Source organism: Misgurnus anguillicaudatus, chromosome 8 (assembly GCF_027580225.2).
Source record: "Misgurnus anguillicaudatus chromosome 8, ASM2758022v2, whole genome shotgun sequence".
Lineage (NCBI taxonomy): Eukaryota > Metazoa > Chordata > Actinopteri > Cypriniformes > Cobitidae > Misgurnus > Misgurnus anguillicaudatus.
Genome location: NC_073344.2, coordinates 3,246,062 through 3,264,027, shown reverse-complemented (window position 1 = coordinate 3,264,027; position 17,966 = coordinate 3,246,062). Strand labels below are relative to the sequence as shown.

Sequence of the window (17,966 nt, the reverse complement as noted above, 5' to 3'; positions counted from 1 at the left end):
TAGCTTCATACGGATCTTTCATTGTAGTTTTAATGTAGTGTGCAAGTTCGTGCTCGTGTTTAGCGTTACAGAGCGGTTACAAAGTCACGCACAGTCCTGTTTGATAATCCGCACCGCTGTGATTTGACAGAACATCCGACATCAGCAGCAATTTTTTCCAGCATTCCACACTCGGCCTGTTTGACATAAAGAGCCCGACCCGGTCACACCGCAAATCGCGCAGTTAAATAGAAACCTTTAATGCTCTTCGCAGACAGATCTTAAACACAAAGCACGGTGCCATTTAAAAACTGTTACCTATCGGAATCCAGTCGAATTTTGGTCTTGTATGTTAGACCCGCAGTTTACTCTCGCCTATTGAGTCCCGACCTGGATCTACAACGCATATAACACGTTAATATTATTACACCCGTTACATCAAATATTAGAAGTTTCACCCGCGGGTACCCGACCCTGTTGTTTCGTCTGAAAACAGATGAAAGAGTCTCACCGTCTGCCTCAATTTTTTAACGTCCTTCTCTTCCACGGGAATAATGTAAGTTTCCTTACAAACAGATTCGACTATTAATGTCTTGCAGTCCCATATAAGTAGTATTCAGTGTTTAGCCTTTTGTTTTTGGACAAACATCTTATCATTTAATGTGAAACTTTGTGAGGGTCGATCTAAAGCACAGAAGATTGACTGACAGCTGAGCGGTCAGCAGAGCGCTGCGCTTATAGTCTATATTCTGAATAACTAATGACCAGATAAGTTGATAATATGAGTGCAGTGATTCCAAATGAATGTCCAAAAAACTCGTAATATGTTAAATCGAAAGTTTAATCATGTCATTTCTCGCAGCCCCGCACTGCATCCGTGTATATGCGCCTGTGAAAAGCATACGCGTGATGACCTTGCAACTTAAATTACCTTTAATTTATTGCCATACAGATAAAAGTAAAATAACATTCGAAACTGTAAATTGTGTATGTTTTATTTGTGTAAACTTACAATAAAGAGAAAACCTTGTGCTTATTTAAAATCATTAAAAACACGACGTGTTTTCTGCTGCTTTGGTTTAACAGCGCGTCACAAAAAAAGAACAGCAACTCAAATACTTTTTTAATTAGTTTTGTCAATCTGATAATTATAACATTTCGTGTAGGCTTATTTATTTTACTATTATTTCTCAGAACAGAGACGTAGCCTAATCATCATCTGTTGATTTAAATCTATTTGTGCATGAAACTAAACCCATGGAGGAAATGATGATATTTTAGGAGATTTATTTATAAATGAGTGAACAACGCACAATCCAGAAAGGAATTTATTTCTTTTAAGACAGCCAGTCTGGCAGGGCGGACATTTTGGTAGCTTTATTTATTTTGCGAGCTGCCGCCGTGGGTTTTGTCTAGAAGGGATACAGAAAATGCCGAAAAGTTTAGGATTAGATTTGGAGGTAGGATTATTAGGATGAAAACAACGGCTCTGGCTAAATGAGATACAAATACATACTACAATCCTGTGAAATTTTGGGTTTAGAGTTGGGTTTGGGTGAAGGATTAGGATAAAACAGTGCTCATCCGGCGAGATTTCGTTTGCTGTTTCCCTTCTATTCACAACCGAAGGCGTGTCGGGCCGCCATGGTTGAATGTATATAGCGGAAACACTGCAGTCGTCGTCACAGGTTATCAGGGTTATCATCTCATATTTAAACATCAAATGTCAAGAGATACCAGAGAGCCATACATGACATACATGCACATCCCTATTATGAATCCAAAAGCAGTAAATACTCTATGTTTGGACCATCTTTCTAAATCTGATCTTTAATAATTTATTTTTTTATTCAAAATGTGGTATTTTTGGATGAATCCTAGAAGAGGTGATAAAAAGTATAAAGACAACATGAAAGTTTTTTTGTTGTTGTTGTAGGATGTGTTCTTTCATTTGATGTATGTTTATGTTTGATGTATGTTTATGTTTAAAGAAAAGCATTTTCTGGAAGGTATTACAATTTTGTGAAAAATAAAAAAATGCTTGCACTGGCTGGCAACTGTTTTAAAAAAAAAGCTGGCAGGAAAGAGTTCAAATCACAGTGAGTTAATAGACTGGTGTCTATTAACTCACTAATTTAGGTATAACGTAACACAAGTAGCTCTCGACCACTTTTATTTTTTAGAAAGTAGCTCTCCAATGAAAAAAGGTTGGAGACCCCTGGCCTACAACTTCCAGCTTGATTTTGCAGCCTCGATACGGTATGACATGACGTGATGACGATGTATGTCACATGATGTATCAACACAGCGGATGTAGTATGTCTGAATCGCATTCATACTAGCAGGATTCATACTATACAGTACCTACTGTTTTAACGGTCAGTAAGTAGGTACTTCATCTTATTCAGTACCTACTGTACAGTATGCGGTTTCGGACGCAGCCTTTTTTAATCGGCAAAAGAGAAATAGAGCAGAAGCAGTAAACGTGCCTCTCTTTCTATCTAATATAAATAATAACCATTATAACACCAGTCACATTTATAATCTATAGACCTGCATTGTCTATCATTAATATACTATATTATTGTATTTAATAGAGTTTGATAAAAAGGGTCATCTAATTGCTTCATATATCAGTGCAGTATTTTTGTGGTGCTTTGCCATGAACAAAGCTGACACTGTTTGTCAATGATAGTTTGGGGTGGTTGGATTAACAAACTATAATGTACAGGGTTCCCACACCTTAGTTAACTTCAAATTCAAGGACCTTTCAAGGACTTTCCAGGTCCAATACCCTCAAATTCAAGGACTAAATGTGTGGACACATTTCAAGTGAGAGCAAGGATACATCGTGTTACCTTTTAAGATAAATTGTTACAGTTCCCTTTTGAGGAACTTACGCTGCGTTACTGCAGTGACACTTTGGGGATGCCTCCAGGGGTAGGTGCGTCTATATGTGTAGATAAAATTCAACCAATGTTGCGGCTTAACGACAAAGACAGGGTGACTCAGGAGCCAGGTATATATCGCTATCTGAAATATTGCCAAAGACAGCGTTACAGGGACGCAGGAAGTATGGCAAGGGAGACGCAGCGCCTCGTTCCCTTAACAGGAAACAAAAGTTACATACATAACCCCAGAAATTTTCATGTGTCAAACACAACTATGCAAAAAAGCATTTTGGTATGAATCAACATTTGCATACAGAAGATATAAACATTTAAAGCAAACAGTTTAGCATGTGTGCTTAAAAAGTCTAGAATTTTTATGATATTATCCTACACTACACAGAAAATATTATGGATTTTCCATAAAACTTTTTGCATAAAATAGATTTAAGCACTTTTAATGACATGTATCTATGTATGTATATTTTCAAAAACTTCCCAGGGCCTTGAATTTTTTCGCCAGATTCAAAAACTTTCAAGTATTTCAAGGACCCGTGGAAACCCTGAATGTAAATCTAAGTATTGTGTTGTGTCACACATTATTAGTTCTTTGTAGTCCAGGCAAAATAGCGTTTTACGACAGACTAATTGTAAAATGATTTTTTTCAGCATAGATCATTTCTATGAGGTGTCCAGAACAACATACTAAAAGTGTAAAGTTTCATTTTGATAGGAGTAAAGGAAAAAAATAGCCCCATTGGGGTGTATTGTAGTCTGGCCTTATTGGCACACATTTCGGATTGATGAGAAATTAACATATTTCCTCAAATAGGATTTCTTAGGGCTTTTAGTATGTTGTTCTGGACACCTCATAGAAATGATCTATGCTGAAAAAATTATTTTACAATTACTTCTATTTTTGCTCCAAAATGAGTTAGTTTGCCTGGACTATAAATAACATACTTTTTTTACATTATTTTATAACAGTAGGTAACTCTTCTTAACCTTCTCTTAAACTGTTACTACTAAAACCTTGCACTAAACTAACAAATTCAATTCCTGAATACATTTATGAACTATTAGCCTACATTTTTGCCACCAAAATGTTTTGATTTATTTTGGATTGTTTAACTCACAGTATTGAATTGGCTATGTACCATCTCTGTATAAAAATAATATTACTGCTCTATGTGTAACTGCGTAGCAAGCAACATGATGATATACTTATTATTAGGGATGTCCCGATCCGATCACGTGATCGGAAATCGGCCCCGATCACGTCGTTTCAGACTCGATCGGAATCGGATGTTACCTCCCGATCAGGACTCGGATACATATGCAGGGTTTAAAATCCGGCGTCAAGGCCTCGCTCTGCTCCGCGCCAGTGTACGCGCTGCGCTGGTGCGTGTGAACTGACGAGAAGAGAATAGGCTTGTTCGACTTCATGCGGCGCCACAAGAACCGGCAGCAGGATGACGTCAGAGTTTCGCGAGAGCGATTTAAAAGCAAACTCCTCCATATTTCTCGCAGTAGATTGACGTCACCCGGCTGCCGATCCCTGCGGCGCCGCATGAAGCCGAACAAGCCCATCGACGTGTTTTCATTCATAGGATTCACACTCGTGCGTGCAAGGAACCCACGACAAAACGGGGTTTTTACCGCTCATTTAAACGACGCGTTGATCGTTTTTGTCATGTACTCAGACGCAGCTCCGTGTCTCACTCAGAACCTCAACAACGCGCATTTGCGCAGGATTATTTGACATTACTGTAGAGATGAGAGATAGAGAGAGAGGTAAGAATGGTGCCCACGTCGAAAAAACTTAGAAGTCTAGAAACAAAGTATCAAAGTATGTATAGCCATGTCACTCATCTCACTACACTAGATATCTGGATACAACTTATTGTATAGTTTAATAAAATAATGTATTTTGATTATACAAGTTAATTACGACCTAACTATAGGTATTTTTTAACTAACTGCTGACCATCTTAGGGAATCTCTATGGTTATTTTATAAGATATTTTGCTGAATCAGTATGTTGTTTTTCTTGTTAATTGAGTCTTTTTGGGTAGTCTATCTTATGCCTAGAATTAGTCAAGGAGGTTGAGTTTTATAACTTCCTTCAAAGTTTGATCAATTGTGCATAATGACATGTGCACCAAATGCATATAGGGTGTCAGACTCATAGATTTGCATAATTTAAAGTTCAGGTTTTAAAGTTTGGGTCAACATGTGGCGCAGCTTTAAAACTGAAACTTAAAATCATATCAGAATGTCATTGAAACACACCAGTGGCTTTGCTGTCATCAGGATAAAACATGTTACCCCTCGAACCCTCTCTCCTAACAGAGCCTCCCCCCACAAAACAAATCCCAATTTAACCCCTTTACATATACTATATCTATTCTCATTATTTTTGAACACATCTATAGTTATGCGCTGCCACAGAGTTAGACTCTTTTGACTGCACACAGAAACAGCAACGCGTGCGGCATGACATAAGGAACATCCTGGATCTGTTTTTTCGCTCTTCTTTATTCTTTTTTTATGTATAATAGAAGTATCGGATCAGGATTCGGTATCGGCAGATACTCAAAATCAAATGACTCGGACTCGAGGGCAAAAAAACCTGATCGGGACATCCCTACTTATTATACACTCATATTGAGATTAGAGAGTTCCATGCATAGCCATCTTTTGTCTTTTGCACGTTTCTCCTAATCTTGGCCTGTCAGCTGTGACTTAAACTAACGAACCTCTCTGCAGCTAAGTAACAGCTGAGTAAGCCCAGGTTACAGCTCTTCTCTGTCCCGACCAGCTGATCGAATTGTGACAATGATATGATTGACGTGAGGTGCAGATGAAAAATCTGATCACGCATTCCTTATTCTCGCTGTCACAGAAAGCGTGACTCATGATTGCGTAGCAACAAAAGACGCGCAACCTCTCACGCACTTTTGAAAGAACAAAACAGCGCGTTGACACACGTTTAACGAATATACAACTAAGTAAATAAAAATCTTTCTGCGGGCCGAACTGTGTTATATGTTTGACAGAAGACTTGCGCTGAACCCGGAGACTTCCGCCACTTAATATGTTCGTGTGGAAACGCACACAACATATGTTCCACCCATGTTCCGGACACAAAAGATTGCATTCGGCCATTCGGTGCACATGTGCATCGTGCCGAAAGCCCTGTACCGAAACGGTCCAGTACAAATACACGTACCGTTACACCCCTACTATCAATATTTTCCATTAAGTCATTGGCTGATGGAGAAACCAACGAGCGATTGGTTACATCCCTAAAGGACGTCACATTTTTCAACGGCGCTGTTTGGATTGTCTATTACTACCTTCCGCATCCGGACCCGACAGGAACTTGATACGGACCCGCGTCCACTTCATATTGCAACTGCATTCATTTCTATGTGATTGATTAAATGTGAGCATTTGCTACCAACTTTACAAATGAATATTAAACTTGTAAACCATTCGTTTAGTTTTGTTTTTCTTTTTAGATTTAAGAGTATTCCGAAAATAAAACGAGTTATTTACAAATTTCATCCCAGATATTATTCACAGCTACTTCATGTACTACGGCTTTTGATCAGTAAGTTCTTATCAATCTGAAATCACTGTTGGTTTGAGCCGTTTAAAACATGCATTTGAAAAAGCAACACTAGTCAAACATAATCATTATACATATTCTTTATTATCATAAAAATCCCTAAAAAGGTTTGAAGAACAGCAATATAAATATATCCTTAAGACATTTCCTTGAGCTGCGTGTGTCTGGTTCTTCGTCTGTAGGGCATATTAAGTTTCTGCGCGAGAGCGCCCCCTGGCTTTTGGATGTAGCGGCATTTCACCGTAATTCATTGAGAAGCATAGCAAGCATCATCTGCACATTTATAGGCGCACCGTGCACCCCTAATTTTGGTCACCCGTGTGTCTCCGTCTACCAACCACACCTTTTTTGCCACAGTTTATGCATCTGATGGAAAACAAACCGTGCCATTTCTCTAACTAGGTTGCTCTGTATTTTGCACATGGTTACTTTTGGCATGCTTCTTGTGTTTATGTTTAAAAAAAAAAAAACTTTAAATGCAAAATACACTTTGTTATGAATGTACTTTTATAGAAAATACGTTTTTCCAAACTATTTGTGTTGATTTGTTATATAAACAAATGATTAACAAAGTTATTACCACGCTTGACAATTTTTGTAAAAACCAGTTTTTCCGGACCTATGAAAATCATGAGAATTCAGATTTGGACCTTTAGCCCTATTCGGACGGGATTAGTTTCACAGGGGGACCTCTAAGAAAATCTTGCTTCTCAGAGGTCTTGTGTGTTTTTAATCCCGTCCGAATCGGCCATGTCTGTGTTTTTCTCTGACGACCTCCGTAAGAATTCCAGAGCAATTTACCTACTGTTTTTCGCCAAACTCAGAGGTCCTCTGAGAAATGTAATCCCGTCCGAATGCAAATGTCTGTGTTTGCCCGCAATATCTTTTGAAAACGCGTTTCATTTCATGTTTTGGCCAACGTGATCTGCCGTAAGGTCTTACTAATGCGCGTATATTGTATTTCCTGAGTCCCATTCATTCAGATATGAATGTTTTTTTTTCGCATTCGGCAAAATAAATTAAAACAAGACGAGCTGAACATCATACACTGTTAAGACTGGCCACTGTAATATCATTAAAGTTATAAGAAACTCCGATCAAAGTTGTTCAACTCCGGAATGTTTATGTTAATTAATAAAGATATTACATTTTATAAATCATTATTTTTTCATTTCTTTGTGATTATTATAAGCAGACAGTATATTTTATTTTGATTTGTTAAAATTAAATTAATAAACTACATGTTCTGTCATAATTTTACATTTAAAGCAAAATATTAAACATTACAAACACGCGTATCCAGAGCATGTGCTACTGCAATGCCCAAATGCATGAAACAGACACTCCCATCTCTGGAATAGCCTGCATCATTTTAATCCTGTCCAAATCTGTACATAAAATCACAGACGTCCTGGGGACACGTTGAAACTCAAAGGTCGTTTGGAAAACTAATCCCGTCCGAATAGTGCTTTTGAATGTAAACTTTGAGAACCCCTGCTTTAGAGGCTAATTTTTCCGCTTTGACCTGTTTTTGAGTTTCTAAATTCAAATGGCCCTCTTCTCCAAATATTATCATATTTCCATGTGTTACACATCGTTGGAAAGCTTAGAGACTACACAACTTTCAGAATCTATGATTAACTCAAAATTTCCGACTTGTGTCCCTACTTTCCATGATCAGTTACATATGTGTGCAAACACTGTCTATTGCCTTTGTGTATGCTGTTTGTAGTGGAGTGTGCGGTCTCAATATTTTCTTGTGTATGCATGATATCATCATGTGGACAGTGTGCGTACACGGACGGCCCGAGTATACATTGGGCATTATTGGACACACTACTCAGTTCTTACCAGATCTGTGACAATGGCTTCAATCTGGCCCTGTACTATCTTTACATCTTTGGTAGGTCCTTCCAGCGTGATCTTGTCCTCTCCCTCAGTAAACTCAATGTGCACCTGTTTACAAGACATTGTCACCACATATTTAAAACAGTCAAACCATAGCTTCTTTACAAAAGAGCACTTGGTTTCTTTTGCATCTTTAATGATGACCTGTATGAAACCATAAGCTTTCTAGTTTCGTTAAAGGAATAGTCTACTCATTTTCAATATTAAAATATGTTATTACCTTAACTAAGAATTGTTGATACATCCCTCTATCATCTGTGTGCGTGCACGTAAGCGCTGGAGCGCGCTGCGACGCTTCGATAGCATTTAGCTTAGCCCCATTCATTCATTGGTACCATTTAGAGATAAAGTTAGAAGTGACCAAACACATCAACGTTTTCCTATTTAAGACGAGTAGTTATACGAGCAAGTTTGGTGGTACAAAATAAAACTTAGCGCTTTTCTAAGCGGATTTAAAAGAGGAACTATATTTTATGGCGTAATAGCACTTTTGGGAGTACTTCGACTCAACTGAAAAGTCCGCTCCCCTTCTCACTCTCATAATGGGAGAGGGAGGGTGTTACTACGCCGAATCGAAGTACTCCCAAAAGTGCTATTACGCCATAAAATATAGTTCCTCTTTTAAATCCGCTTAGAAAAGCGCTACGTTTTATTTTGTACCACCAAACTTGCTCGTATAACTACTCGTCTTAAATAGGAAAAACGTTCATGTGTTTGGTCACTTCTAATTTTATCTCCTAAATGGTACCATTGAATGAATGGGGCTAAGCTAAATGCTATCAAAGCGTTGCAGCGCGCTCCAGTGCTTACATGCACGCACACAGATGATAGAGGGATGTATCAACAATTCTTAGTTAAGGTAATAACATTTTAATATTGAAAATGAGTAGACTATTCCTTTAATGCAAAGCAACTGAATCTGTTCGTGGGTTTCATCTTTACCCTTAAGCCATGTGCCTTAGGCTGCGTTTACACTTGGCATTAACATGCGACCTGTATCCGGATGTTGTCCACATACACACTGAAAAGACAAGTGTAAACGCGTTTGTGTTCGGAATGTTATCCGATCTGTGTGTCCTGATGCAGAGGTAGTCGGGGACGCTTTGTGATCGGATATCAGTGTAATGTAAACGCAATCCAGCCATCGTATCTGCATTCGCAGGCCAACGTCACACAAAACCCCGCCCACTATCATCTCCTCTCACTGACAGCTGTCAAAAATAAAGGATGTTATGTCATGTTATGGAGCGCAGGCGAGAGACGCATTTATATTTGTGGAGAAATGCTAGCTAGCTTAAACGTATCTTGAAATAAATCGATATACAAACGCATTTTAACACTGCTGACTGTATGTAACTTATTCAGTTATATGTTTAACATGTTACACTATTTATGGAGTGATTTAATATTTAATGGCAGAATTGAATAAATCGTTATAATGTTTGAGTTTCCATGGCGACATATCAACGTGAATGTTGAGCTTCTTTCTGGTCAGTCAGCAGTTTCTATCTCATTTAACACATTTAAAGTTACTTGAAAACACATACAAACCATAATAACATTGTATAAAGCCAACATTGAATAAATGTATTTAGTTAAAGTAAGTTACTTATAAATGTGTTTGTAAATTACATTACTATACGCACTATGGAGGGAGACATGAACAGGAAATTTAGGAAATTGTTAGCAGTTTTAGTTAAATCATATACGTAACGTTACATCGGCTGAAACGTGCATCCTGGCGTGGACGTTGCAGATAAACAAAGATAAAGCCTTTAAAGATAAAAAAAACTTAAAATGAGAACATCACGGTTTTTGGGTTTTTCTAGTTATTCTCTGCTGTTTGCTTCTCAGTAACACATACAATACGGGACGGCGGTTACCGCGACAACCCTATCATGTAGCTAAAGACAGCTGTAGCCATCCGTGATTAACAGCTATCCACCCAGCGCGTCTCCCTGAACGGGATCCGATCACACATCCAGATACAGAAGCCACATTTATGTGACAAATGTAAACGCGACGTGTCCTGATATACGGATGATCAGATCTGCGTGAACGGATCACCGAGATCGCATGTTAATGCAAAATGTAAACGCAGCCTTAGATTCTGAATAGCTTGTGTTGATAAATTGACTCCAACTCTTGTAAGATAGCTTTAACATGTTACTCTAATAAGAAACGTCTGCTTAAAGCATGGAAAAGAGCTACATTCCACACATGCCCCTCATCAAGTCAGCCAATGGTGGAATTTGGTCAGGCACTCAAATATGACTATTGCAAAGTAGACTCGCCTTGGGCATTTGCTGTGTGATCTTTGCCAGATTCTGTCCTTTCTTGCCAATAATGAAGCGATGAAGCCAAGAGGGAGCAGAGACTGAGGACACAGTGTAACTGTTGGCCTGGAGAGGGAGTAAAGGAATAATGTTAAAAATAGGTTAGGAGGTTACACAACAACTTTTATTTAAAATATAACAATTTTTCTAATGTAATAGCACAGTCATGTAATGTATTGACACAATCCCAAGGAAAAAACCTAATATGGTGCAAAAACCTTAAGAAAAAGTTCACCAATTCTTACACTAGAACATGGACAGAGGCTTGTTGGCCTTGGCATACACTTCAGTGAGTGCCTGGCCCAGCCGGTCTGGCTCCCCACGCAGGATTACGGTCTCGGAGCTGCTGTCGAGAGGTGGGATCTCGACAGAGACACCAGTCCTGTCCAGGATCTCTTGCAGGGTGTTACCCTTAGGCCCAATCACATACTTGTGCTGAGATTTCTTCACCTCCACTGCAATAGTGGTTGCATTCTTCTTCTGAAATACAACAAATGGCCACACTTAAAATCATCTGTGCAAATTCCCATTTTTCACCTTAAAGTGATAGTTCACCCGAAAATGAAAATTCTGTCATTTACTCTCCCTCATCTTGTTCTAAACCTGTATGAGTTTGTTTCTTCAGTTGAACACAAAACTAGATATTTTGATAAATGATGGGAAGCACACAGTTGACGGAACACCAGTGTTTTCCAGACTTGTAGATTGTGGCTGCACATCCGCATGTATGCACTTCATTTTTGCAACTTACATGGAGGCAGCGGAGCGGGATGTTTGTACAGAAACTGTCATGTGAGAAAGAGATAGTGATAAATGCAATGTGCAAACAGCTATTTGTAGTGGTCAATTTTGATTGTGTGTACTGCCAAATAAATGAATGTATGGTAAACACTGCATTCCAAAAATGCTCCCTCTGTTGCTCACTCCCACTTTTTGTATAATGTCCAAGCAGTAGGCAGCACAAATATAACGGCACTTCTATATACGGTTTCATCGGACACATCTGTTTGTTTCATGGACTGATTAGTTGCTAAACTGAACTCTGCAACAAATACCTAAAAAAAACACAAATGTTTTGGTTTCCTAAAGATGAGGAAGATGGCAATAATTGATTACCCCTATTCAATGGGAGGTTTGGCAATCTGTAGTTAAGATTGTCTATATTTAGTACACATTTTACATAGTAATGTTGGCTTAGTGTTAGGCCTGGGGCGGGAACCGGAATACCGCCATACCGCGGTCATGTGACCCATGCCGTGGGTCTGAGCTCCTCACCGTCATAACCGCAAAAAAAAAAACTTGAAACATTGGCCTGCAATTATGTGTATATATGGGGATGTTATACACGCAGCTTTTAAACAACAGCAGCTTGTTAACAGAACATTAACCGTTAACTGATATGATTTTAATATTAAATTGTCATTGAGTAGAAATACAGGTAACGTTGTCTGTGACTCGGTAAAACCAATACAAACATTTTATTTAATTTGAACGTGCAAACAGCTGCAACAGATCAACAACAGAATCACGTTTCATACATTATTAAATTGTCACGCAACATAAAGAGCACGAGATCAGTCCGAGGATTAATATCCAAAGAGGTTAGATCGTCTCTTTTTCATCTAGCCTACCACAGTGGCCTTTTCTAAAGCAGGACACATTTCAAAAAGTTTTGCTTTTGCGTCTTCTTTCTCCGTTTGTGGAAAAAGACAGATGTTTATGGTAAGTGTCTAGGACAGAAGCGGTCCCGAGCGCGCGGGAGGCAGACGCGGACTGCCCGAGCGCGCGGGAGGCAGACGCGGACTGCCCGAGCGCGCGGGAGGCAGACGCGGACTGCCCGAGCGCGCGGGAGGCAGACGCGGACTGCCCGAGCGCGCGGGAGGCAGACGCGGACTGCCCGAGCGCGCGGGAGGCAGACGCGGACTGCCCGAGCGCGCGGGAGGCAGACGAGGAATGACGGAGCGGGCGAGGCAGATGCGGACTGCCCGGGCGCGCGCGAGACAGACCGTGTCATTTTGCGCACACACACGCGTCTCTGTGTGGCTTCCAAGCTATACTCAAGCACGGACACATATGCAGAACAAGTGATTTCTCATACAAATGGTTATTTTACCAGACCATCAGGGCAGCAATAATTTGCGTCATTTACAGGCCATTCATAAATTAAGGATAGAAAAGTGGCGAAATGTCTGTAGGCACGTAAGTGTGGACACGCACAATGCGTTAACATTTTTTTAAACTGATAATATTAATTGTTCAAGTTGTTGAATGTTGAAATTAAAGAAATTTGGAAGGAAATAATATTCACTTGACATGTTCCTTAATTAATTTGCACATGTTGTTTATTGAACATAAATAAGTCATGCATGTTATTTAACTCGTTGTCTTGCCAATAAACCGCAAAACAGCGGGAATTTGTTGATTACCGACCGCGGTAAGAAAAACTCCAAACCGGCCCAGCCCTACTTGGTGTATTTTTTAAACCCTATAGCTATGATTAGGGCTGTGCCGATACATTGCATTCCCCATTAAAAAGACCAGAGGTGGAAAGTAACGAATTACATTTACTCACGTTACTGTAATTAAGTAGTTTTTTTGTGTACTTTTACTGAGAGTAGTTTTTAAAATCTGTACTTTTACTTAAGTATGTTTTATTTAAAGTATTGTACTTCGCTACATTTTAAATCATATCCGTTACTAGGGGTGGCACGGTTCATGAAAAAAATCCGAACCGTTCGGTTTGCTTGTCTCTGTTCAGAGCGCGTGTGTGTCGTACGGTTCAACGGTTCATGGCATGCGCAATGTATGTAGACTCGTGCCCTGTATGTAACTTCAGATAGCGTGTTCCCCTTTCGCGAATAGCGCGAAAGAAGAGGTGACTGGTGTGGAGAGTGAGTGCTGCCGGTCATGTTACGTGTAGAAATGGCAAGAGGGAGAGAATAAGAAGTCTGCCCGCAGTTGAAGTATGCGCCAGCATCGTATAAGTTTGGTGTGTGGAAACATTTTTTATTTCATGTTACCTATGATGACAGCGGAAATAAAACAATAGATACAGCCACACGCGACAGCCTTCTCTCCGACCATTTATCTAATCTGAGGTAATGAACACTGTTTTACGTCTTTTCGTATTCAGCGCTATTTTTAGCCTTTCGTTGATAAAACGAAAGCGGCTGATTTCCGCGTAGTTTCATTTTGCTAGCGTGTGAAAGTTGGGCGATCTTATTTCATAAACTGCCCCTTAAAGTAATCAGGACAGAAATGGTCAAAAGTGGACAAAAGAGACGGATTTAAATATTACCGGTGTAAACGTTATGTTTCTCTCTCGTTCACATATTCTCTCTGCAGTATTTAAGCAGCCTCTCAGTGATAAATCTTAGAGCTACACTGAAGTTGGCATTTTGATAAACGCAAGTTATCTTTGTGTGCTAAAAATGCACACAAAGTTCATGTAGATGGCAATACACATTCTCTTTTTTGCCAAATAAATGAAAAGCATGTTGAAATCATCAATGTCTTCCCTCTCGCTGTGTCAAAATCTCGCCTGGCTTTCCTCAGGGATGTTCCCAATAATGTGCTTAAAGTCAAATTCAGTTTGCGCATGATTACATGATATAACTTTTTTTAATACTGTATCCTAAATTATGGATAATTAATACATTAATAAGATAATACATTTCTGGAGTGTTAAAAAAAATAACAAGAACCGTACTGAACCGAGAACCGTGACCATAGAACCGTGATACGAACCGAACCGAGGGTTTTGTGAACCGTGCCACCCCTATCCGTTACCGAGTAAAAAAATATTTTAAAAAAGCAAGGTGATAAAGAAGCGCAACGGATGATTGATGAGTGGGGGAACGCGCAAAAAGAACCATGGAGACGGACGAGTCAGGCGCACGCTAATGCAGACCCGCCTCAGTTCAAATCTTATGATAGAATCCCCTGGTCATATTTAAGCGACCACTTTCCACTGACGCGAAGCAAGTGTTTAATTCCTATGAAAGGTAGGATTCATGCTTTGGGTACGAAATTGCAGACCGTATTTTTACCGCTCATTTGCACAGCGCGTTTTTAATACCATGCGCATTATCTTCCGAAATCTAGCAGCTTCGCGTCGAGAGAGAGAGAGAGAGAGAGAGAGAGAGAGAGAGAGAATAAATAAAGGTCTGACATCAGGTATCCAGGTCAGGGAAGTTAGAAGACAATAAACGTGTCAAAAGTATGACTCATCTCATTATATGCCCATTTAAACTATATATAGTTTAATAAAATAATGTGTTACCAGCAATACATCAATTACAACCTTCCTATAGTGATTGTATTTACTAGTTGCTGACCATTTTCAAAAGTGCATAACTCACATGTAAAAATCATTAAACAATTCTATAAATGTTTCTTTAAAAAGCTTTTTATTTTATTAACTTTTTGTTATTGCACTTTAATTGTAAAGATGTTCCTACAATTAAAAACAACTAGTTTGAGATTTATATTCCCTTGTCGTTTTTGAACTACACTAGAATCCTGCACCTCTCCCGCTGTAAAAAAGTAAATTTAAAATGACTTACTTTTTACTTTTACTTGAGTAGATTTTTTAGACAAGTAACTTTACTTTTAATTAAGTAAAATATTATTAAAGTAACTTTACTTTTACTTGAGTACAATATTTTATTACTGTTTCCACCTCTGAAAAAGACCTGTCTGAAATCGATTCTGAATCGCAAGGCTCCGATTCTGTGTTTCATGCAGAGCTTGTGCGTGTACTACGGCTCTGTGATCAGTAGTAGGGATGTTCATTTCAGTTAATTTTCCCGACTGACAACCACAGCTTATGAACCGAACATTAACCGTTAACTTAAGATTTTAATATTAAGTTGTAATTGAGTAAAAATACAGTTTACAGTTGTCTGTGACCTAGTAAAAACAAAACATTTCATTTGAACGTGCAAACAGCAGCGACAGATCAACAACAGAACCAGGATTCGTACATTATCAGATATTGACGCAACATAACCTTATCAAAGAGCACGCGATCAGTCCAGAGGATTAATATCCAAAAAGGGCAGATTGTCTCTTTTTCATCTACCACAGTGGTCATTTCTAAAGCAGGACGCTTTTCAAAAAGTTTTGCTTTTGCGTCGTCTTTCTCCGTTTGTGCAAAAAAAGAGAGATGTTTATGGTCAGGGCCAGAGGCCATCAGCGAAGGTCTGTCCGGATGTGCGCGAGACGGAGACGGACCGCGTCATCTTGCGCGGAAACACGTGTCTCCGTTCAGCTTCCAAACACGCACACAAATTATTTCTCAATCAAATGATTACTTTATCAGACCATCAGGACAGCAATAATGTGTGTAATTTACATGACATTCACAAATTAAAGATGTGGCGAAATGTCTGACGGCTCACGAAGACACGCACCTTGCGTTAACAAATATTTTTTCTTTTAACTGATAATGTTAATCGGTCATAAACTCTTATCTTCGGTTAACGGTTAAGCGGTCAATGTGAACATCCCTAATCAGTAGGAAGTCCTTATCAATCTAAAATCACTATGAGTTTGAGTTGTTTATAACGTGCATTTAAAAAAGCAACACTTGCCAAACACAATAATTCAAAATATTTTTATCATCATGAAAATACCTGAAACAATCTGAAGAACAGCAAAATAAATATTCCTTTAGACATTTCCTGGAATAGTGTTTGGTATGCTACTTCTTCTGTGGCACAAATGGAGTTTCTACACGAGAGCGCCCTCTGGCTTTTGAATGTGGTGGCATTTCACCGTAATTCATTCAAATTCATTCATTGAGAAAACGCACATTTGCACGATTAATCAGCACAGCCCTAGCTATGATTTGAACTAAGGTAATCTACTTGCAGTTTATTAGGGCCCGAGCACATCGGGGTGTGAGGACCCTATTGTTTTTGCTCCGTTTATTATTAGGGCCCGAGCACCGAGGAGCAGGCGAAAGGTGCGAAGCCCTATTGTTTTTGCTCGAATTTATTAGGGCCCGAGCACCGAGGAGCAGGCCAGAATGGCCTGCACCGAAAGGTGCGAAGCCCTATTGTTTTTGCTCGAATTTATTATTATTATTAGGGCCCGAGCACCGAGGAGCAGGCCAGAATGGCCTGCACCGAAAGGTGCGAAGCCCTATTGTTTTTGCTCGAATTTATTTTATTTTTTTTATTTATTTTTTTTAACACTTTTGGGCATTTTGGGTGCCTTAACATACTCGAAAACTCTTGAAATTTGGCACAGACATTAGAGTCGTCCGTCATTGCGAACAGACAAAGGCTGGAACACAGGCGTGGCACAGGGGCTCTGTAGCGCCCCCTGTAATGAAAAAAAAAACATTGATGCACAGATCGTGCAAACATGTACGCACATGTACAAGAGTTGGCACACATATAGATCTCATCGACCCGAACAACTTTCGCCCTCTAACATTTTGGCTCCGCCCAACAGGAAGTCCGCCATTTTGGATTGTTTAAAAAATGCATGCAGTGAACTTTTGAATACTCCTCCTAGGGGATTCATGCAAATGACACCAAACGTGGTGATCATGATGTCAAGACAGTGGACTTGCTAAATTGCGAAGGGATTTTTGATATCTCAAACGGTGTTGCCATGGCGAAGCGGCAAAGTCATGGCGAAATCAGAGAAACAGGAAGTGTCTAATATCTAAGGCAAAAAATGTCTTATTGTGATGACACGCGAGGTGTTTGTTCGTCTGAAGATTCCGATCGCATCGATGTGCCTATTGTGAGTCTCGGGTATAGCGCCACCACCAGGCGCCAGGAAGTGTTGCAGTCTCAAAGGTTGATTTTTTGACAGTTCCATGTGATGTTCTTTTAAATACTCCTAGGATATTCATGCGATTGACACCAAAATTGGTCAACATGATGCCGAGACATTGTAGATGATAAATTGCGAAGAGATTTTTGATATCTCGAAAGTTGTTCCCATGGCAACGCGTCAAACTTTACTTTCATTTTAAAGGCATATTTAAGCCCTTCAGTTGCATGCAGTGAACTTTTCAATACTCCTTATAGGATATTCATGCGATTGACACCAAACGTGGTCAACATGGTGCTGAGACATGGTAGATGATAAATTGCGAAGGGATTTTTGACATCTCGAACGCTGTTGCCATGGCAATGCATCAAAGTTTACTATTATTTCAGGAATATTTAAGCCTCTTGGCATGCTTAGATTAACTTCAAA

The 17,966-nt window shown here is 39.4% G+C and overlaps 1 protein-coding gene across 1 annotated transcript in view; it reads right to left on the bottom strand.

The window, feature by feature from the left end:
- Positions 1-17,966, bottom strand: part of hdlbpa (high density lipoprotein binding protein a) — a 135,770-nt gene that overhangs the window by 55,796 nt on the left and 62,008 nt on the right. Inside the window, 3 exon segments of the mRNA XM_073870109.1 lie at positions 8,353-8,457; positions 10,704-10,811; positions 11,019-11,225. Of these exon segments, the coding sequence (XP_073726210.1) occupies positions 8,353-8,457; positions 10,704-10,811; positions 11,019-11,225 (420 nt within the window).